Source organism: Engystomops pustulosus, chromosome 6 (assembly GCF_040894005.1).
Source record: "Engystomops pustulosus chromosome 6, aEngPut4.maternal, whole genome shotgun sequence".
Taxonomy (NCBI): Eukaryota; Metazoa; Chordata; class Amphibia; order Anura; family Leptodactylidae; genus Engystomops; species Engystomops pustulosus.
In genome coordinates this window covers 101,808,905-101,832,348 of record NC_092416.1, presented here as the reverse complement: position 1 = coordinate 101,832,348, position 23,444 = coordinate 101,808,905, and the positions used below count along the sequence as shown (strand labels likewise).

Here is a 23,444-nt window from a genome sequence, read left to right as displayed (position 1 = left end):
TTTACAACAATACCACTCACAATATGATTAAATAGAAAATGAGAGTGTCGTTACTTGAGAAATTTTACATTTTATCATCTTCACACTCACTGACGGAAATATCCGTCAGCAAGCTACGACGGGTGTATGAAGAGAGCTCACAGGATGAGCCATTTTCATACAGAAATGTTTTTTCTCTGCATATTGCAGCAGACTCAACGCTAACAACTATGTAAAGACAGACATAAAACTGGAGCAGGCTCATTAATAAATCTGGGCCATTATATTTACACACTTGATCGTAACATTGTTTTATTCATAAAATTATCTAAGAAGGTATCCGCTACAAAGTTACTACAGTTTGTTCCATTGGATTAAATGAATTCTTACATCCTATACAAAACAATTTATTAATTGTATTACTCCCCTCAAGTTTAAAAACTGGAAGTTTTAAATGTCATAAACCCAGCTGGCTTTGGTGCAAAGCTATTACTAAAACGAGTAGTTTTTCATCTAAAGTTACAGGGGAAATATTTCACTTGAAACACCGCTTAGATTGTCAAAGTAGTTATGTAATGTATTTGACCTGCCAATGGCTTACAGTGTGTAGCACAAATGTTACTTCAATGGTTAAATCAACATAGATTTAACTTCAAAAATATGAAACATGACTTTTCAAGAAATTGGAGGAGATTTAACAATGTGTCTCAGGTTCTGCCAGTTTCTAACTGGAAAACACTAGTCTTTTGCTGCGCCAGATTTATCACTGTGATGATGAATCCTGGTGGAGAATAAGACTGTTGGTTCCTATTTCAGACCTACTTTTAGTTTGTCTAAACCGTGTGCCAGAATTTTGGGCGCAAGGGAGATTTCCTACAAGCCATGCCTCTCGTGAGGCCACGCCCATTTCCCCTGAAGCCCATGCCCTTTATTCGGCAAAGTCTGAAAACTGCCAAAAAATGGTCTTAAAGCCTTGATTACTGTGGTACAAGGCATTTCAGACGTTTTTGGATAAAAACCACCAGAATTGTGGCGCAAGTGCGTTTCGTGGCAGTGGCTTAGGGAGAGATTGTCTTCGTGGTTGTCCTGTGCCACCTTTAGGACATGTAGGGCAAGTAGGCAGGTGACAGCTTTGGGGGTTTCCGCTTAGGGCTAAATGTCCTGTCATCCTGCGCCCCCTTTAGCTTCAGTCGATTGATTGTATTTTTTTCTGAAAATATATAGACAATAGTAAACATGTGTTAATTTTTTTTTTTTTTTTTAATTCAGGATCTTCATAAAAGTGTGATCAAGATCTGTGAGTTCCTTGGGAAGGATTTGGATGACTCGCAGATTGATTTAGTAATAAAACATTCATCTTTCAATGCAATGAAAGAAAACAAAATGTCCAACTACTCACTGATTCCTCAAGATTTTATGGATCAAACTAAAGGTTCATTTATGCGCAAAGGTAAATATTGTGTGTGTTTGTTTGTTTACTGTGGTATTGATTAACTTGATTAACTGTTTCTTTTAAGTGCAGCTGTCATTTAATATAAATATAAGTTGCCAGCATGGAACAGTAGTTAGGGCGTGTTCACATGTTCAATTTTTCAGATGCAGTTTTTGATGTTCAAACCAGGATTGGAGTGATAAAAGCGGAGGATCAACTGCTCTTAATATGTTTTCACCCATCATGATCCACACCTGCTTTTGGCTTCAAAAACTGCATCTGAAAAACTGAACGTGTGAACCCATCCTCAGTATCATATATATACAGGGATGGACAAATTGTCTCTGCAGCTGAACCAAGGCCTATAGGGTGGGGGTCCTCACAAAAGCTTTAGGGTGCATTCACATGTGGCATTTTGGTTGTGTCTGGACACATGCATTTTCAAATGTTACTATGCGTTTGGCTGCTTTGAAAGCGTTTTTCTTCATTGCTGTAAGCAGCTATAAAAATGTTTTACACATCTGCTAACACTTCCAGTAATAAAAAAAAATGCTTTAGAAGCACCCGAACGCATAGTAACCTTAGAAAATGCATGTTTCCTCAGGGCGCGTTCACACGTTGCGTTTTGGTTGCGTATTCATTGCGTTTGAAACGCATATACAACAGCTGATGTGAGGTAATTTACATTTACATTACATTACCTTTTACGTTTGTAAACGCTTTGTTAACGCATGCGTTAACATTGCATTTACGGTGCGTTTTGTAAACGGAAACGTTTACAGTGATGTAATTAGGCAAATCACCTCTCCTCAGCTGTTGTATATGCGTTTCAAACGCAATGAAAATGCAGGTCAAAACGCAACGTGTGAACGCGCCCTCACATGTAGACAAAACTCTACATGTGAACACACCCTGCGTCCGTGTTCAAGTGTGGCACTGTGTGCAGTTTGCCTGTGAAGTGTGCAGGTTGCACCAGATTCATGAATTGTGGTGCACAATCATCATGAATCTGGTGCCCCCTGTGGTGCTCTGCAAGTGTGCTTTGTTTGATCTGTAAAATTGTAACACAGGCACGATTGTGGCACACGTCAGACAATATTGTGGTGCAACTACGCACTAACATGCCCCTTTTGGTGCACAATTTTTTCTGTCTTGTTGGACACAGTGCACCCGTGACACAAAACTGGTGCAGACACTTTATAAATACATGTGCAAGCAGTTTACACATACTTTTCAGTACAAAGTCAGAAAATGGGGGAAACACTTTTATAAATGTGTGCCCATGTGAGGGTGCAGTCACATGTTGCAGTTAAAACTGCATCCTAATCAGTTTTGAGGTGGTTTTAGGTGCAATTTTGTTAATTTAACAGGTGAAAGACATGAACTGAACGGGTGAATGAGATTTGTGGAGCAGGTTTCCCCTTCAAAATCAAATTCACTTGTTCAGTCCATGTCTTTCACCTGTTAAATTGACAAAACAATCTCAAAGCTGATTGCGATGCAGTTTTAACTGCAACGTGTGACTGTACCCTCAGGGCGCGTTCACACGTTGCATTTTGGTCGCGGTTTCATTGCGTTTGAAACGCATATACAACAGCTGAGAAGGGGTGATTTGCCTAATTACATTACCGTTTACGTTTGTAAACTAAATGTTAGCGCATGCGTTAACAAAACACATGCGTAAACATTGTGTTAACACATGCGTTAACATCGCGTTTATGATGCTTTTTGTAAACGGAAATGTTAACAGTGATGTAATTAGGCAAATCACCCCTCCTCAGCTGTTGTATATGCATTTCAAACGCAATGAAAACGCAGGACAAAACGCAACGTGTGAACGCGCCCTCAGTCTAAAAGGATAGGGTGTCTGTAACTACCAGGTTTTAAGAAATATTTTTTGGCAGCGCAAATGGTGAATATTTTGGATCTTGATTTATAGCTACTTCCACATATCACAAAAACACAGTTGTTCGTGGTGCACAGTTCCACATATGCACTTCCACATATGCTTAGTTATGAGGATAACTATTTACACAAATACACAATAGTCTTTGGAATTTGCTGTATGAAAAAATAAGATTTCCATGTGTGAACTGTTCTAGTGGGTTTAGAACAGGGTAAAGATTAATGCAATAATAATTGGTTACTGGGATAGCACAACACACAACACACAATATACCCCACTGGGGAATAGTCCACATTTAGGAGATGTATGTTTGTTAGAAGATGTCCAGCAATGAAAGCAGAGGGGGCTAGGGTACCTACAACAATTATAAGAGGGATCCAATCTTAACTTTCAGTCAGTTGGATTTTGGGATACCTAAGAATATGTTTTATCAGTAATTACAACTGCGACACACCTTACAGGCACCGTTTGAAACTGGGGATGTTGTGTTCTCATCTTAAGGAGTCATGGTGGAAGTCTTATATCAATACTGTATGGGGCCATATTAGACAAGACACTGGGATATCCAATGGAGACAACATGTAGGAAATGGACCTTGAGGTGGGGGAATTACCGGGTGACGAATATGAGGAGATCTTGGAGTTTCTGAGTAAATTATCTTTGAATGTAGTGCAGTGGCGTTCCCAACTATTCCTATTACAAAGGGCATATAGGTGGTGATGCAAAAGATGGGATTGAGGAAAGATATGTGTTTTCAACGCTGCCTTGCTGAAGGGGCCAATATACTACACATATTCTGGGCGTGCCCGGGGTTAAGAGGATTTTGGAACAAAACTGAGTGCCTTATACAGAAATTGTTTGGAGTACAGATTCAGCAAGACCCCAAAGTTTGTGTGCTGGGGTATGAAGGTGGGAAAGATGTCCCAGATGGCGGTTGCAAAATTAATGTATCAGGTACGAAAGTCTATTGCAAGGCACTGGTTGGATGCTGACCCACCCAGAATGTCGAAAATTAAACGATTACTGAATAACACTATTAAGATGGAGTTGGCGGTATACCTTAAGAGGAACGTGATTGGGGAGTTTGAAAAACAATGGGGCAAATGGTTGGAAAGTCTAGGAGAAGGGGCAGAAGATCTGATACAGAGATGGCGGAGTGCTCGTCCTGAAGGGCGTCTAGAATTGTGAAGAGAAATGTATAGAAAGAGAAATAGGTGTTACGGTAGATAATTTTTCGGGCACTTGAATAAGGGGTACTACCTGAGGAGAGTAAAATGGCCATACCTAGGGAGGAGAGAGTGGGGAAGTTGGAGGGGCATAATGAGATTCAGAAATGTTGTATATTTGTACATTTACAGTTATTATTATTGTATATTACTGCTGTAACAATTATATGCTTTAATAAAATTTATTTGATTTCAAAATATCAAACTTCTATGAAAACAAACTGTCCATTTAGGAAGCAACACTGATTGACAATCAATTTCACAGGCAATTAGCAAGATACACTCAGTAAAGGAGTGGTTGTGCGTGTGACCACTTCTCAGCAGCAATGCTTTTGGTTGATGTTTTGGGCAATTTTAAATGTTGGTGGTTCTTTCACACTTCTTTCTATCCTAGTATATAAGGCTGGGCGGAAGTCCATCAAGTCCAATCTTTAAGAATTAAATAAATGGTTTATCCCCATAACCCATGATATTTTTTCGCTCCAGAAAGTCATCCAGGCCTCTCTTGAACATGTACATAGAGTCCACCATAACAACCTCCTGCGGCAGAAAGTTCCATAGTCTCACTGCTCTTACATTAAAGAACCTTTGTCTACATTGATGGTAGAACCACCTCTCCTCTAGGCGTAGAGGATGCCCCCTTATTCTGGTCGAAAGGCCGAGGTATAAAAGGATCTTTGGAGAGATCCTTGTATTGCCCGTTCAGGTATTTGTACATTGTAGTGAGGTCTCCCCTCAGTCGTCGTTTTTCTAAACTGAATAATCCCAAATTTTGTAATCTGTCATTGTATTCTAGTCCCCCCATTCCCCTAATAATCTTGGTTGCTCCCCTCTGCACCCGTTCCGTTCCAGTCTCTGTCTCTATTTTTGCTGCCTTTATCTGCTTTTTACAGGATTAATTTTTCTGTCTATAATCCTGTAATGCATCGCTACCTTCATTCTTAAGCACCTTATTTTTGTTGCTTATTGCTCTCTTTACAAGAGTAGTAAGCCACATTGGCTTTTTCATGTTCCTCTTATGCTTTTTCCCATATGGTATGTGTTTCTCACAGGCCTTTTTTGGAATATTTGTGAAATATTGTTTAGAGTGTTTGTTGCCCCTCCACAATGATATTTTGATCACTACTACCTAGGTTCCCCCCAACCCGTAAATCTGATACCCTGTCAGGTCTGTTGGTTAGGATAAGGTCCAGCAGTGGCTCGACTCTTGTTGGCTCCAGTAATAGTTGTGACAGGACATGTGCTACCTTTGAAGGACCTGCATGTTTCTGCCCCCCAGTCAATATCTGGGTAATTGAAGTCCCCCATGATAAGTACTTCACCATGCTTTGAAGCCGCATCCATTTCACTGATCAGCATTTCCTCTGCTGCCTCCATCATATTTGAAGCCTTGTAACAAACCCCTAGTTAAATTTTATCATTGTTTTTCCCTCCCCTTATCTTCACCCATAAGGACTCCACATTTTCATTTGCATCATCGATGTCATCTCACAGTACTATATTCATGTAAACATTCTATATTCATGTAAATGTGCTGGCTGCACTCCGGTATATTTTTTGTCTACTATATGTACACATATAGCTAGCTGCAATTGGCCCTAATTCCACAACATTTTTGCTGCCATTTTACATTGTGTGTTTGGGGGAGAGGGCGCAATTTTGTTGTCTGCACAGTCCTGGGAAATGTTTTTTTTTTTTTTACAGTTAGAGTAGTTAAACTATATAATGTCCTATCCCTATCGTAATTACATAAAATGTGGGTGCATTTAAGAAAGATCAGTACAGTACAAGTCTGTTGTTCTTTTGGACATAAGAGTTTGACCGAGTGATGATTGTCTCAAATGAATTTTAAGCCGTGCCAGTCCTCTAAGGGCTTTGGCCTCACTATTGATCAACAATTATAGGTTGGACTTAATGGATTTATTTTTTCCAACTTTTTTAACTATATAAATTTACCGTATATACTCGAGTATAAGCTGACCTGAGTATAAGCCGAGACCTGTAATTTCAACACAAAAAACTGGGAAAACCTATTGACTCGAGTATAAGCCAAGGGTGGGAAATGCATTGGTCACAGGTTCCCAGTATATAGTCTACCAGCCCCTGTAGCATATATCCTGCCCAGCCCGTGTAGCATACAGCCTGCCCAGCTCCTGTAGCATACAGCCTGCCCAGCTCCTGTAGCATACAGCCTGCCCAGCCCCTGTAGTATATAGCCTGCCCAGCCCCTGTAGTAGGAAAAAAATAACACTGTACTCATCTTTCCGACGTCCCCCATAGGTCCTCTTTGTGTCCGGTGCTCTGGTGCCACCTCGGGTCCTTCGGTCCTCTTCGGATTCTTCCGCTTATCTTCGGGTCTTCGTGCTTGGCCGGCACACAGAATGACGTCAGCTGCTTGCCGACGTCATTGTTTGTGAGCCGCTAGCATCACAAAGGGAACCTGAAGAGGAGCGGAAGAACACGAAGAGGATCCGAAGGACCTGAGGTGGCAACAGAGCATCGGAGAGAGGACCTACGGGTGACGTCAGAAAGGTGAGTTTTGACTTTATTTTTTTAGTTGACTCGAGTATAAGCAAGTAAGGGTTTTTGAGCACAAATTTTGTGTTGAAAAACTAGGCTTATACTCGAGTATATATGGTAAAATATTTATGGTTTAGTCTTTTAACTGAATTTGTTTTTTTCCTGCAGGAATTGCTGGAGATTGGAAGAATCATTTTACCGTAGCTCAGAATGAGTACTTTGATGCTGTTTATAAAGAGCAGATGAAAGAACTAAAAATGACTTTTTTCTGGGAGCAATTGTAACATTTCATTTGGATAAAGGCATATTAACTATATGGAAAATTTATTTCTGGTCTTTATAATTATTTTATGAATTATTGATAATATGAATAAATAAGGTACCCTTTGTTTTTGGGTATAACAGTTATGGCAGGGTTAAACAAATACCCATCATTAGTATTGTTATCAGTCTAAGAATCAGATTCAATAACCTGTATTATATTGAATTGAAGATGACATTAGTGAATAATAAGCAGCCCTAAAATAAAATGAGTTAATTCAAACATATTGGCCCACATTTATCAAAAACAGTACGCTTTGTGCAGTTTGCCTGTGAAGTGTATAGTGCGCCAGATTGATGTATTGTGGTGCACATTCTTCATGAACTGCTCTGGAAGTGTGCACCATTAATCCTTAATGTATATTTTGTTTGGGAAACAAGACATTTTAATGTGGAAATCTGGACATTAAAATACCTTTGTCAAGAAGGGGTTAATGAAATGAGAAAAAAAAGAGTTCTTGATCCCGACTCACTATTCCTGATTCCAGGTGGGGTGAATTGGGTCAAGATGTAATGTATCTATTTTTCTTTCTTTTAAGAATGCACATGCCAGGCCAAGATGTCAAAAGCCTTACCCTCTGCTGTAAGGAGCTCTGATATTATTCCGTTATGTAATAAAATCCGTCGGACACTCCAAAGAGGCACATTCTCCTATTGTCACCAAATGTATATAAAGAGCAATAATGTAGTAGCGGTAAACACTATAATATTCGGTTGCACGTCCAAGAACCTGCACAAATAGTCCCTCCAAGATTATAAATAAAGAAAAAATGGCAGCACTCCGAGGTAACTTGTGAAACAGGTACTAGTTTATTCCAACATGTACCAAGCTACGTTTCGGCTCCTATGGCCTGGAGCCTTCCTCAAGCAAAGGTGTATACAAAATACAAGGGAGGTGACGTCACTAATTCATACTGTGACATTGTGCATATACTTCTCATAATAACATGAGTCATTGCATATATTTACAGTATTGACATTATAAAGTGCAGAAGTGCATATACAGTATAATATATATATATATATATATAGTTTATGGAACAAACGCCGGGTATGCATGTATCGGCGTACTGCAAAGTCTATTGTGCATGTCCCTGGTCACCTGACTAGGCTTCGTGCAAAGAATACTGGGCAATAGGGAGATCACATTAATACTGTAAATATATGCACTGAATCATGTTATCATGAGAAGTATATGGGTCAGGTGGTAAAGCCTAGTGCAGTGATGGCAAACCTTTTAGACATTGATTGCCAAACTACAACCAAAACCCACATATTTTTCGCAAAGTGCCAATGCGACAATTTAAGCAGTAACTTATTACTCCCTGCTCTTTCACAGGTTTAAATTGTAATGGCACCTGAGGACACCATAACAGTAGAAGGAGAAGAAGTTTGGATTATCATTGTATCTTCCTTCTGGGGTCCTGGGCTGCCTGGGACTGCAAGAGGCCTTGAGCCCTGTCTGGCAAATTCTACCCTGGGGTGATGGCAAGGGTACCCATAAAGAGGGCTATTAGTGCCACAGCTTCGCCACCACTAGTCTAGTCTAGTGTATACAAAAAAGAAACAATGTTCTCCAGCACTTCCATAGACAAAAAGTAAAAACTTAGCTTTGTTTCTTTTTTGTATTCATCATACCACTGCTGATGTGGGTCCCATTGCATCCTTCTCATGCTCCTTTAATGGAGTTCAAGATCACATATGGATATAATGAGTTGACTATCATATATAATTTTGTGTTGTAAGGTAAAGCCTAGTTATGTATATTTGAGCGAATACAATGTACCAAGTAAGGACCTAATAAATGTGCAAAAAAATAATACAATTTGTTTATAATTAAAGCATAAAACTTCATACCTGTAGACATGATGATGTGATGTGAAAATCAACAGTGTAAAGTGCACAAGCAAATGTGATAAAGTGCATATAAGCTAATATGCATATATGCACATATGTTAAAAGCCAAACTCCAAAAAGTAACCACACAAATTAGCAATGTTGTCACTGATCAACGAAGTTAAAAAAGTGTATAAGAAATGTCCAAAACCATATATGAGATGTCCTCAATTTCATTATGCTTATGAACCATCACTGGGTAAATAGATCGCATATTAAAGTATTACGCCCTGCATCCAAAAAATCATCTAAGCCATCCCATATAGGGTTGATGGATTAATTCTTCATTCATATCTTGATGTTAGACCTATGTCCTGCCGGAGGAATACCTGCAAAACTATAAAAGAAATAACAAGAAAACATCATAAATTAGTACACATAAAAGAAATTAAATGGAAGCACTGTGGCTATAGGCAACTGTAGGGGTACTGCAACAATTGGCTTCCGTGAGGAACTCTGACTCTTAGCTAATGTGAGGCACTGTGACTGTTAACTACAGGGAGCACTGTATGTATAGCCTATTCTAGAAGCACTGTGACTAGTGGCTATTGTGGAGAACTCTGACTATTGGCGTTTGAAGGGCACTGATACTATTTTAGTTATTTAGGGGATCATGTTTCTATAGCGGTCTAGGTCTTAGAAGAAGACAAAAAAGGTCAACTAATGAACTCACTGAAACCCATTGGTCTAAAATAAAATGTAAACATTATTATATTTAGAGACAAAAATATTAAGTACCTATCCATCAATAATAGATGAAAAATCTACAACTGTGTCTAATTTAAAGATCGCCAGAGGGATGGTGGAAGTACTAATTAATATTTTATTAATAAAGAATGACAGTGTAGACAGTCCAAAATAGGTCACTGTTGTAGGATATGTATCTTAGTTTTCTTTTTCTTTGGTGTATAATTGAGACTTCTTTTTTTTTTTCCACATACTTTTTATTAAGTTTTATTACATAACATCATACAGTACTTCCTGTTGCATATCTCGTACAATTACATTTTCAGTATTAACTTATTTCTATTTTTTCCTGAGTGGTAGATGCATTATTATCTCTCTAATAAAGCATGTTTGTATACATAGTTTTTTTTTTTTTTTGTGTTTCCGTCTTGTTTGCATATGTTACAGGTTAGCATCTCATTCTGTAATTGCACAGTCATCATATTTATCTGGTTGAGTACCAATCATGGTCTATCTAGCTTTGTTTTTAACAGAATAACAAAAAAGAAACAGGAATAACATTTTAGGTATTGACCTAACATTCAGTAGTGGGTTGGGGGAAAGGTAAGGTATAGGGGTAGGAGGTGGTGGGTGGTGGTGAGCTGTGAGTTTATTATTTTTCTTTTATTTTCAATGATATTTTCTTCCTCAGTCAAGTTGAGTTATGGGTGATAATATTTGCTTTCAGTCCAGAAGTTCCATCTGGTGGAGAATTTTTTAAAGGTTGTGTTTTGATATGCTAAGGTTCTTTCGTAGGCGCAGGTTGTATTCATCTGGTTGATCACTTCGTTGATGTGTGGGCTGTCTTTGTTTTTCCAGTATCTGGTTATTATTAGTTTGGTCTACATCAGGAGGTGTGCAATGATAGTTTTTTGTTCTTGTGGCAGGTCTTCCACATTGATAAGTAATAAGGCTTGTTCTGGCTTTATCTCTATGTCTTTTTTAGTTATTTCTTTTATTACGGTGCTTGTTGCTTTCCATAGGCTCATTATTTTTGGGCATTTCCATAGGATGTGTATGAGGTTTCCTCTATTGCCGCATCCTCGCCAACACATAGGGGACACGCTGGGGTAGATGAGGTTTAATCTGGTGGGTGTGAAATACCATCTTAGGTGTGTCTTTACTATCGCTTCTATGTGCGATGTGCAGCGGAATATTTGGTGTGTTGTTTTTAGAGCCGCTTCCCACTTTTGTATTGAGAATTTCTGTTGTAGGTCTTCTTCCCATTTTATTACGCTTTTTGTTTTTGTGAAGTCTCTTCTTTTCCCTATTCTGTTATAAAAGAAGGATATTCCTTTTTTCCCAGAATGTTGTTTGTCTAGGAATTTTAGTAGTTCCAGCTCAATCTTAGGTGTTATATGGTTTAGTGAATTGAATAGTTTTTTTATCTTTGTGATTTGCTGGGTTTCGCTGCTTGGGAGGCCCTATAATTGAGACTTCTGGCAAATAATATTTACACCTATGTATGATTATGTATTTTTTCTTGTGATACATGTTTAGTTTTTCCTACCCTGGCAGGTGCAACTTTATTTTGGGGGGGGTTGAGACTTTTTGTTGCAAAAGTCTCAAATCCATATGGGCACAAGCGATGTTAGCATGGGTTATATACAGGAGTGACACCACTGAAAATTTTGGATTTGAGGCCTGGGCCTGCATTTTTAGTTACACCCCAGAAAGATGATGACATACGGTGTTAACGTATGCGTTTTAAAACCTATCACAACAGCTGAGAAGATGAGATTTCCCAAATTACATTGCTGTCAACATTATGTTTACTAAATGCATTTGTTAACAAGATATTAATACCTATGCTAACATAATGTTAACAAATATGTGTTAACAATATTCTGTTAACCCCTCAGCGCTCCGCATCCGATATATATGGGGGGCGGGCCCCGCATTGGCTGCCAAGCTGGTGGGGCCCCATCCTAAATGAGTTGCTCCATACTGCTGGGATCCTTAATCTGGCCCTGAGTGTCCCCAAGTTGATTCACTGGTGATGAAAAAAGGAAAAATACCAACACATGGCTGAACTATAGAGGTAGCAGTGGTTGCGGCCATAACATACACTCACCGGCCACTTAATTAGGTACACCATGCTAGTAACGGGTTGGACCCCCCTTTGCCTTCAGAACTGCCTCAATTCTTCATGGCATAGATTCAACAAGGTGCTGGAAGCATCTCAGACTGGTTTCTTGAACATGACAATGAGTTCACTGTACTCAAATGGCCTCCACAGTCACCAGATCTCAATCCAATAGAGCATCTTTGGGATGTGGTGGAACGGGAGATTCACATCATGGATGTGCAGCCGACAAATCTGCGGCAACTGTGTGATGCCATCATGTCAAAATGGACCAAAATCTCTTCTAGCACCTTGTTGAATCTGTGCCACAAAGAATTGAGGCAGTTCTGAAGGCAAAAGGGGGTCCAACCCGTTACTAGCATGGTGTACCTAATAAAGTGGCCGGTGAGTGTATAATTGGGTTAAACAGCAGGTGAGGAATGTATTATGATGTGATGTAGCAGACGTGTTGTGTGTTAGGTTCTGTGGCAGCTGTGGGGAGTATTATGAGGTTTAGTAGCAACTGAGGTATTTATGAGGTTCTGCAGTAGCTGAGGTGTATTATGATGTGACATAGCAGCTAAGGTGTGTATTATAATTTTCTGTAACAGTTAAAGGTACTGTTTGTATTATAATTAGAGATTAGAAAGGTTTCATGAATTTTCCGACAAAATTTGATTTGAACCGTATCTAATCATGGCGAATCACGTTAAAAAAACTGGTACTGCCTACTGGCTGCATTGAAAGCCAAAAACAAACAGGAGTTGATCCAAAACAGAGATGACCAGTAAATGGGATATTTGATTTCCCTCTGTGTTCTTTATCTACTCCTGCTTTTGGCTATCAATCCTGAAACTTTTCATTCCTTCTGACAGATTAAATAAAGGGGAAAACCAAACATAGTGGCAATGTCATAATGCAAAAAGCATTATGGAAATCACAGGGTATTCCAGGGAGACAGCGGTCAGTTGGCAGCAGCATGAGTAGGCCACAGATGGCACAATGATGAATTCAGGAGGTGGCAGCAAGATGATAGGCCACAGTGTGGCACAATGACAAAGTGTGGAGGTGGCGGCAGCAGCAGAAGGTTAGAGAGTGGCACAATCATATTGTGTGTAGGTGGGTGGCAGCAGTAGCAGCAGCATGAGGCCAGAGAGTGGCACAATGACAAATTCTGATGGTGGCAGCAACCTGGTAGGCTACAGAGTGGAACAATGACAGAGTGTGGAGGTGGGTGACAATTACAGTCCCCGGTAAAGATGGTGGGAGGCAGAAGGAGCAACTGTCAGCAGATATGTGGCATCATGTGGCAGCATCAGAATAGTGGCTGAGGCAAGTAGTTAGAATCCAGACTAATTTCTCAACCTTTGGGGGAGGCATCAAGGCTGATCTAATCTGATGCATAAGGCATTGGTGAGTTGAAATCCTGGCCGATCCAAGCCAGATTCATCTTGACAAAGGTCAGTCTCTCCACATTATGGGTGGACAAGCGGCTTCTCCTTGGGGTAATGAAAAATAATTTAAACTTGGGGAATACAGAACCCCAAAAACTGAGACCTTGGACTTTTAGAAAAAAAATCACTCAAGCTATGTAGATTTGGCGCAGATTTCTTGATATCTACTTTAGCACCAAAATAGAATAGAAATTTGGGGAATACATAACCCCAAAAACTGACACATTGGACTTTTAGCAAAAATCACTACACCAACTATGTGGATTTGACACAGATTTCTTGATATTTACTTTAGCATCAAAAAAGAATTGAAATTTTTGGAATACAGAACCCCAAAAACTGACACCCTGGACTTTGAACAAAAATCACTCCATCAGCTACTGAGTACAAGCAGCTAGACGCTAGAGACAGCACATGCAGTGTGAAATGATGGGATTGCAAATGTCCGTCTGTTTTTATAGGGCTGTGACATCACATAAGCCTGCCGGTCGATGATTGGCTTACATGTCTGCACATGTGATCAAGGGTGTTTTTCTCTGCCCCATGTAACACGTTGTACTCGCTTCCATTTTGCTAATAAAAAAAATTTGTTCCCACAAATCATCATAAACTTCGGATTTGTACCAAACCAAAGTTTTCCTGAAATTCTAAACGAATTCCACTTCGTTTGAATCGATTCGCCCATCTCTAATTATAATGTTTTTTAGCAGCTGAGGTGTCTATTATATTCTGCAGTAGTATATTCTGCTGTATTATGAGTTGTAGAAACAGCTGAGGAACTTATTATGAGGTTCTGCAGTAGCTGAGGTGTATTATGATGTGATATATGTGTATTATAATCTTCTGTAGCAGTTGAGGTACTGTATGTATTATAATGTTCTGCAGCAGTAAGGTGTGTATTATAATGTTCTCTAGTAGCTGAGGTGTGTATTATAATCTTCAGCATTAGTTGAGGTGTGGATTATAATTTTCTGCAGCAGCTGAGGTTTGCATTATGATGTTCTGCAGTCATTGTAGTGTGTATAATGAAGTTATGCAGCAGTTGTGGTTTATATAATAATGTGAAGTAGTAGTTGAGGTGTGTATGATAATATTCTGCAGCCTTCTTGCGGCCTTCTTGCTGCATGAGGCAAAAACTGAAATGACTCCATATATAGTATATACCTGTCCCTTGTAAAATAAATAAATAAAACTAATTCTTACCTCCAGGCTCCAGCCCCCGTGCTCCCCGGCTGCTGTTCCCTCGTGGCAGTCATGACTTCTCTGTGGGGACACAGGCCACACAGCATAACGTCATGCAGAGCTTTGTAGACAGATTCATCTTTGCTGTACCACTTTGCGTGGTAATATATGCATTTTTACACATATATATGGCAGTATATAGTGTTTTTATACATGATCTCTTACAATATGCCAATAACACAACAGATCTGCTGAAGTGACATATCTTTATAAGACCCAAGGCTGTCATCACAGGGCAACAAGATAGGATCATACGTGATCCCTCTCCATACACAATCCATGGGCAGACATACAATTATGCCAGTTTGCGGCAGGGTATAAATAGCACATGGCGTGATACCATCACAGGGCAACAATTGGTTGTCTTGCATCCTGGAGTCGCTATGAGAATCCTAGATGTTTCATGAAGCCGAAACCTAGATGTTTCATCCAGCCGAAACAACTACAGATCTGCTGTAAATACTCAAGCTGCAATACAGTAATATTGTAGAATATTGTAGCGGCGATCAGGCCCCCTAGGGTTAAAGACCTTTGGAGGCCTGAAATAGTGAAAGAAAAATATTAAATAACTATATTAACCCCTTAAACCTCCATTACATTGGAGAATGTCATGTGAGCTTTTGTATGCACCACTATGATGTTCCCTAACATCATGTGCACAGGTTCTGCTTTTCATCTGTGGAGGAGACCAGCTGTACTTGACAGCCGAGCCTCTGCACAAGCAGTCGGGATAGTCGCGATCCAAGCTGTTTACCCCTTTAGGCAACGCGGTGAAACATGACCGCAGCACCTAAAGGGGTTACCCACATCTCCTCCTGCTCTGAGTATGGGGGTTCTGATCGTCTCCATGGTAGCCCCGGGGTCTGGTGTAGGTCCCCAGGGCTGCCTTACATGACTGCCTGCTGGGTCGGACCCAGCAGTGCAGCTGTCAGCCTATGCATTTGCATAGACTAACTGTTCTAGTACACTGCCATACATAAGTTATGACCAGAGCTCCTGATCCTTTTTACTATCTTTTTATAAAGGCATTTCAATAGACTTTCAAGCGATGATCCAATTCATACCAGAGTACAGGCAGTCCCCGGGTTACGTACAAGATAGGGTCCAGAGGTTTGTTCTTAAGTTGAATTTGTATGTAAGTTGAAACTGTATATTTCATAATTGTAGATCCAGACAAAAAAAAAATTTGCCCCAGTGACATTTGGAGTTTAAACATTTTTTGCTGTAATGGGACCAATGATTATCCATAAAGCTTCATTACAGACTTCTTACAGCAGATAATTGCAGTCTGATACTATAGTAAAGCATTCTGAAACCTTCACCAGAGGTCAGAGGGGTCTGTCTGTAACTATGGGTTGTCTGTAAGTCGAGTGTCCTTAAGTAGGGGACTGCCTGTACTGGCACTATCAAAAGATCTTCCGTTAAAAATAAGCCACTGTTCTGACAACAAACGCTATGTTTTATCTTCCTCCGATTCCACTAATGATTGTAGTAGATCGCTAGAAGAAATTTAAATACACATAGGCTAGAACGATCTTGGCAATTAAAATGTATTTGTTTAAAACATACTCACAAACGTTAAGTTAAAAACATGCATATACAATCTCAATCAGTACACCAGTTTCACATGGCCGACCCTGGGTTTCTCCAAACACACCTTCTTCCGGGGTGTTGCTGCCATCTAGTCGCCGTCCTTACTTATGCATTTCATAAATCATCCCTACAATTATTACACTTGTATCCATCTTATAACAAAGTAATCTGCTGTCTCACTTGTTGTAAAAAAACATTATTAAGATAGTCTTTTATCATGTTCTAAGCTCAAACTCCTTCACATATAGTAAAATTAATTCATAAAACTTTCTATTACAACTGTTATTATTCTCTAATCACATACTAGGCAGTTCGTCCTATCAACTTATATATAGCCGACACACCCTTCCATTCATTCATTATACTCCTCCAAACACATGTTGGGTGGGCTTTTTAGTAGGTCCAATCATCTTCAGTATAACCACCACACCTCTTTTCTCCTACAATTCAATAGGAGCTACCCGGGACTCGCTTCATTTTTCCAACAGTCTCGTGGTGCTTTTTTAACCTATCCCGGCCAATTAAGTATACTAACCCTTTTAGGCCCCTTCTCCACTGGCGTTTTTCACGCGCGAGTTCTGCGTGTGCATTTGACGCTCAGAACTCGCATTGCACTCTGTCCCATTGTATTCAATGGGTCTTTCTCCATTAGCGTTGTTTTTGACGCGCGTGCTTGCGTTCGTTTGCACGCGCGTCAAAATCGCAGCATGCTCTATTTTTGCGAGTCACGCGCAATTTTCACGCCCCATTCAAGTCTATGGAGATGCATCAAGAACGCATTGCACTCGCAATCATTGCAAGTGCAATGCGAGTGCAATGCGTTTTAAACGTAAGGGTTGCTAGGTGACCAGAATAACATTATTTCCCCTGCTCGCGAACGATCATTTAATTAAAAAAACACAGTGAAGAACAGTGAAGAATAGAATAAAAACAGTGAACACAGTGAACACAGGATCATTTAAGATAAAAACACAGTGCAGAACACAGTGCAGAATAGATTACAGATGTTCGGCACATCTGCTTACTTGTCGGGAGATACGCGCGGAACGGCGCGAACAAAATAGCATGTGAAGAACAATATATATGTGTGAAGAACACATTGCAGATGTATTTAAACATCTGCAATGTGTTCTTCACACACATATATATTGTTCTTCACATGCTATTTTGTTCGCGCCGTTCCGCGCGTATCTCCCGACAAGTAAGCAGATGTGCCGAACATCTGTAATCTATTCTGCACTGTGTTCTGCTCTGTGTTTTTATCTTAAATGATCCTGTGTTCACTGTGTTCACTGTTTTTATTCTATTCTTCACTGTTCTTCACATCTGCTAAATTGTCGGGAGATAATATACGCGCGGAACAGTGAAGAATAGATCGCAGATGTTTGCAAATTATCAGAAGACATTATTTTTCAATTAAATAACACATTTTAATCCCAAACCATGGTCCCTTTGAAAAATGCTCGAGTCTCCCATTGAATCGCGCGTCAAAAATGCGCCGAAAACGCAAAAAAAACGCAAATTACTCCAAGGAAAAATGGAACAAAAACGCAGCCAAAACGTCAGTTTTTCACGCATTGCACCCTGACGTGAAACGCAACGCTAGTGTGCAAGAGGCCTTACTCCCTCTACAAAGAAGCCCAATCCACATCATCCTGTTCTTAAAGAAACTGATGTGCTGAAATTTATATATAGACATTAGTTAATTGAATCTAAACTTATAATTTCTCTCTTTTTATATAAGTAAACTATCTCTTCTTTTTATAATAGAGATAGCATATTGTTATAAACCAGCTATTAATTCCGAAAATTTACACACAGATAGTTCCCATAATTATTTATATTGTGCACAAATTATTGCTATAATAATAAACTATAATATATATTTCTTACTTATTCTAATATCTACATTTCATTCCTCTAACTATTACACCTAATAATATTATGTGGAGTATGTGCTAATATCTATATGTCTCCTCAACTCCTATATGGATATCCAAGCTTATATACTTTACTGCCCAAGGAGACAGGCAGATCGGTGATAAAGTCCATTGCCACATGAGACCATGGACAATTGGGCAACGGCAATGGAAGTAACAGTCCAGCCGGTTTGAGACGAGAGGCTTTGTGGCGGGCACAGGAGGAGCAGGATCCCACAAACTCCCGAACATCTTTGAGGAGCTGGTTCTTCTCCAACAACATCCAAAGCACGGGTCAGGGCATCAGCCTTAACATTCTTGTCAGCCGGACGAAAAATGAATCAGCAGGTCGAAGCGAGAGAAAAACAATGACCACCAGGCTTGCCTGCGATTGAGGGGCTGGGCTGTCTGGAGGTACAGTAACTTCTTGTGGTCAGTGTACACACTAATGGGATGGAGAACACCCTCCAGAAGATGCTTTTCTTCTAGTGCAAGTTTGATGGCTAACAGCTCTCTGCCTCCAATTGAATAATTTCTCTCAGCGGGAGAAAAAGTCTTAGAAAAGAAGCCGCATGTGAAAGTTCGGGACTTGGGCCAGTACTGGGTGAGCACTGATCCAGCTCCTACCGAGGATGCATCCACCTCAAGATGAAAAGGTTTGTTCCTGTCAAGCCTAGTGAGCAGAGGAGCTGAGGCAAAAGCGGACTACCACTTGCAGAAGGCCTCTTCAACAGCAGGAGACCAGACATGTGGATTGCCACCCTACTTGGTGAGTGCCACGATGGGAGACACCAAAGTGTAGAAGTGCGGAATAAACTGCTGGTTATAGTTTGCAAAACCTAGGAACCTCTGTATGGCTCGTAGGCCTTCTGGGTGTGGCCACTGAAGAACTGCACACAGTTTCGCGGGGTCCATCTTGAGGCCTCTGTCGGGAATTATGTAACTGAGGAATGGAAGGCTGTGCTGATGAAACAGCATTTTTACAGCTTGGCGTACAGATGATTGGCATGAAGTTGGCCAAGAACTTGACATACGTGTGTCTGGTGGGACTTAAGGTCTGGAGAGTACACCAAAATGTCATCTAGGTAGACCACAAACTCATGTACAGAGAAGGTACCAGAAAATGTCATTAACAAACTCCTGAAAGACAGCAGGGGCATTACACAGTCCAAAGGGCATTACTAAATATTCAAAGTGCCCGTCACGGGTATTAAATGCTGTCTTCCACTCTGCACCTTTGAAGATCTGGATGAGATTGTAAGCACCATGGAGATCCAGTTTGGAGAACACCCTGGAACTGCAGAGGCCGATCATAGAGTTCTGTAATCAACGGCAGGGTGTAGCGTTTTTTAACTGTGATTTGTTCAGCCTGCGATAGTCTATGCAGGGACCTAAGGAGCTGTCCTTGGTGACAAAGAAGAAACCTGCACCAGCCAGAGAGGAGGACTTGCGTATGAAACCCATATGGAGGTTCTCCTTGATGTACTTGGACATGGCAGCCGTCTCGGAACAGAAAGAGGATAGACACGACCGCTGGGAAGAGTGGCACCCGGAAGGAGACCCACAGGGTAATTATAGGGATGATGTGATGGCAGTCAGACAAGTCTCTGCTTGTTTCTTAGAAAAAACATCTGCAAAGTCCCGAAAACAAGCTGTCAGACCCTCCAGAGACTTGGAAGACCCAGAAGAATAGCTGATGTGGAGCAGGGCAGAACATAGAGGAGGCTAGATGTGAGCCCAATGAACAAGGGCGTAACTTAAGGAGGTGCACAGATTGCGGTCGCAACCAGGCCCAAAAAGGTGTCACTTTCCCATAGGAAGAGAACTAGTATTATAAACCCTACATTATAGTCGGGGGTCTGGTACAGACTTTGCACCAGGGTCCATCAGCTTCAAATTATGCCACTGCCTATGAGGCACATTGGACTCACATCTGGATCTCTCAGCGCTTCCTCTCTCCATGATTCAATGAAGCTGAAATCACACCCGACTTCATAGTGCATTCTGCTTATCTACAGCGTCTGTGCAGTGAAGCCAGGTTGTGCTGCTCCAGTTTCATTAAATATGGTATTAATCTATGGTGCTTGTTTAGTAAAGCCAGAGTGCACTATGCTCCAGCTTCACTGGCAGCATCAAGAGCCCCGGACTAAGGTGAGTATAAACATTTATTTTTAAAGCGGACATGAACAGTAATTATACAGGGCAATTTGGAATGACAAAACACCAGTCCATAAGGACCTGTGGGTGGTTTAGTACCCCAAATCCACCTGACAGGTTCCCTTTAAGTTTACAACAAGATATGTTCGGTAAAGACTGTCATTTTCATGTTACAGAGCTATCCATGATGACCGATATGAAAGGAAACCCTTCAATTTATATCCATCAACCTGGATTTTTCATTACTAGTTGTCTGAACTTGCAAATTGTTCTGATGGGATCAGGTTTCAGGCTTCTTGCTGGAAAACCATACCCAGTGCTGCTTGTGATAGACAGCTCCATTTCCCATCCTGGGAAAGCTGGGTGTGTCTTTGAACTCGTTTTGTCTGCCTCTGTGGTTTGAGTGATGGACTGCTGAGCCAGTCAGTGGTGGAGGTAGTGTCCATTACTGCCTTATATTCTGCCCAGCCCATTTATTGGGTGCTGGTAATTGCAGTCTATTTGGTGCTCTTGCCATTGCGTTTCTTGCTATTCTGTGTATTGACTTCTGCTTTGGCTACAGACCATTCTATTTGCTATACGATTCTGTACCTTTGCCGCCATCTTGGTTTTTACCCGGTTTGACTCCACTTGTCTGTCTGTATCTGTTGTTTGTCCCTCAGTGTCGTATATCTCCTAGAGCCACCCCACTTCCCTGTCTCAGTTTTGTGTCAAGTTCTGTGTATGAGTGTAAACCCTGTCCTATCTCAGTATTCCTGTTACCTGTCTGCTCCACCTTCCAGCAGCTGCCTGACAAAGTAAGTTTTCCCTGTCATTTTGTACGCCCTTACCAGGGCGGTTTATCTGCTTTAGGCAGGGCCTTAGCACGCAGGGACGACAGCTTAGCGCCAAGCCTGGTTGTGGTTGTGCGGTTGCTGGACAGGTACTGACACTAGTACTGAATTGTGCCCATATACATAGGAAAGGAGTAGTAATACTGCAGTGTGCCCATCAGTGGCTGATTAAGTTTCCCATTTGCCCGGGCTGTTCAATCAATTAGGCCCCCCCCCCTCAGCGGTCCAACCAACATGTGCCTGGATGTTAGGACTAAAGAATTACTCTTTATCCTTAATGTTGTAAAAAGTAAACCTGCTGTTATAATCCATCCATTTAGGAAATTCAGTCACATTCCCTAACTGCATGAAACAATCAACCCCGACTACCGTCCAATCCCCCAGACACTATAGGAGATGTGGATGCTGCCCCAAGCTGACCCCGCCCTCTGTGCTGTACAGCTGAACTCCTCCTCATACTGTAAATACTTACGTATAAGCCGAGGCTCCTAATTTTTCCACAAAAAAAAATGTATTGACTCGAGTATAAGCTCTAGGGTCGGAAATACAGCCGCTACTCTTATAGAATGACCAGCAGCATCTGCAACTAATTAATGAACTGTCTACAGCAGAGCCCCCTTTACAGAAATGTCCATAGCAGAGCCCCCTTTACAGAAATGTCCACAGTAGAGCCGACTTTACAGAAATGTTCACAACAGCCCTCCCTTTAATGAAATGTTCACAGCAGAGCTCCCTTTACAGAAATGTCCAGAGGAGAGCTCGCTTTAGAGAAATGTTCACAACAGCCCTCCCTTTAATGTTATGTCCACAACAGAGCATCCAATTTAATGTTATGTCCACAGCAGAACCCCCCTTTAATGTTATGTCCTCAGCAGAGACCCCCTTAAATATTATGTCCTCAGCATTTAAATAAATGTCCATAGCAGAGAATTTCTTACAATCTTATAAAAATTCTTTATACCCCTTCCCCCCCTCCCTGCACCGACCAGATGAGAACGAGCACGAAAAAAAAAACCCCCTGAAATTGCGGACATTCTTGTTTGATGCGCCATTACTTCCATTTTCCCCATATGTTTTCCCATTTCCTCTTACCCTCCCCACCCTGCTTAGTGAACCATATCTTTTCATACAACTTAATCTTATTCACCATATTTATCCAGCTGGATATGGGAACAACCTCTGAATTCCCCCAATTTCTTGCAACACACACCCGTCCCACTTGCGTGACTCTATTCAACAATTTTTGGGTGCCCTGATCTACCCCCAATCCCTCAGTGTCCCCCAAAATCACTACCAGTATCGTGGGAAGGAGTTCCATGCTGAGCATATTTGACAAGTGGGTGCAGATTTCCTGCCAAAATTTTCCAATTGGACAATACCAAATGATGTGGCAGAAATCTGCTTCCTCCATTCCACATCTTGCACACTTATTATCCTCTTTTAGTTTCATTTTGTATAAATGGAGTGGGGAGTAATATATCTTATGTATTATAGTATATTGAATTAACCTGTGATTCCATCCCAGAGAACTTTGCCTGATATTTCTATATATTCTATTCCATGCGATGGGGTTATTCCCTTCTGCCCCTGCTACCTGCTCCCATTTATCTTGTGACTTGTGCCTAATGTTTAGTGCCAAACCCCTCACTAAGTGCTTATAAATCTTAGAGATGTGTCCCTTTTTAGAGATGCCATTACACACTTCATCAAGACACTCGTGTGAAACCACATTTAATCCGTAACTCTTTCTTTTCTTAAATGTCCCTAACGCGTGTATCACCTGTCCATATCTCAAAAAATCTCCTCTACGCAAGTGATATGTTTCCCTAAAATAATCGAACGATTTAAACTTCCCCCCCTCAATGAACTGTGCAACAAACTTAATCCCTTTTCTTTCCCAAAACATTGTGTCTGGCACCTCCAATAATTCTTGAATCTGGAGGTTATCCCATAACGGTGTCATCTCCAAAAAACCGTGTACCCCCAGTAATTTTTTGCAACTCCCCCATACTTTCCCCAAAAGTTTAGAAGTTACCCAATGTGTCCTACTACCATTTCCAAGTGCTCCACTTTCCAGAGCCTCAAAAATTGAGCTTCTGCAACTATTTGTAAGGTTAACCAATTTACCAAAATCCTGCATTCTCCCTCCATCTAACTAATCTAACCATCTGTGCC

General features: G+C 40.8%; 1 protein-coding gene across 2 annotated transcripts in view; it reads left to right on the top strand.

Annotated features, from left to right (window-relative positions):
- The window catches only part of LOC140064055 (sulfotransferase 2B1-like), a 121,841-nt gene extending 111,503 nt beyond the window's left edge, over positions 1 to 10,338 (top strand). For both annotated transcript variants that reach the window (XM_072110498.1, XM_072110499.1), the window contains exons 6-7: positions 1,249 to 1,429; positions 7,232 to 10,338. In XM_072110498.1, coding sequence (XP_071966599.1) covers positions 1,249 to 1,429; positions 7,232 to 7,347 — 297 coding nt within the window. In that variant the 3' untranslated portion in view covers positions 7,348 to 10,338. The remainder of the gene's footprint in view (positions 1 to 1,248; positions 1,430 to 7,231) is intronic.
- Positions 10,339 to 23,444: the final 13,106 nt, after the last annotated feature.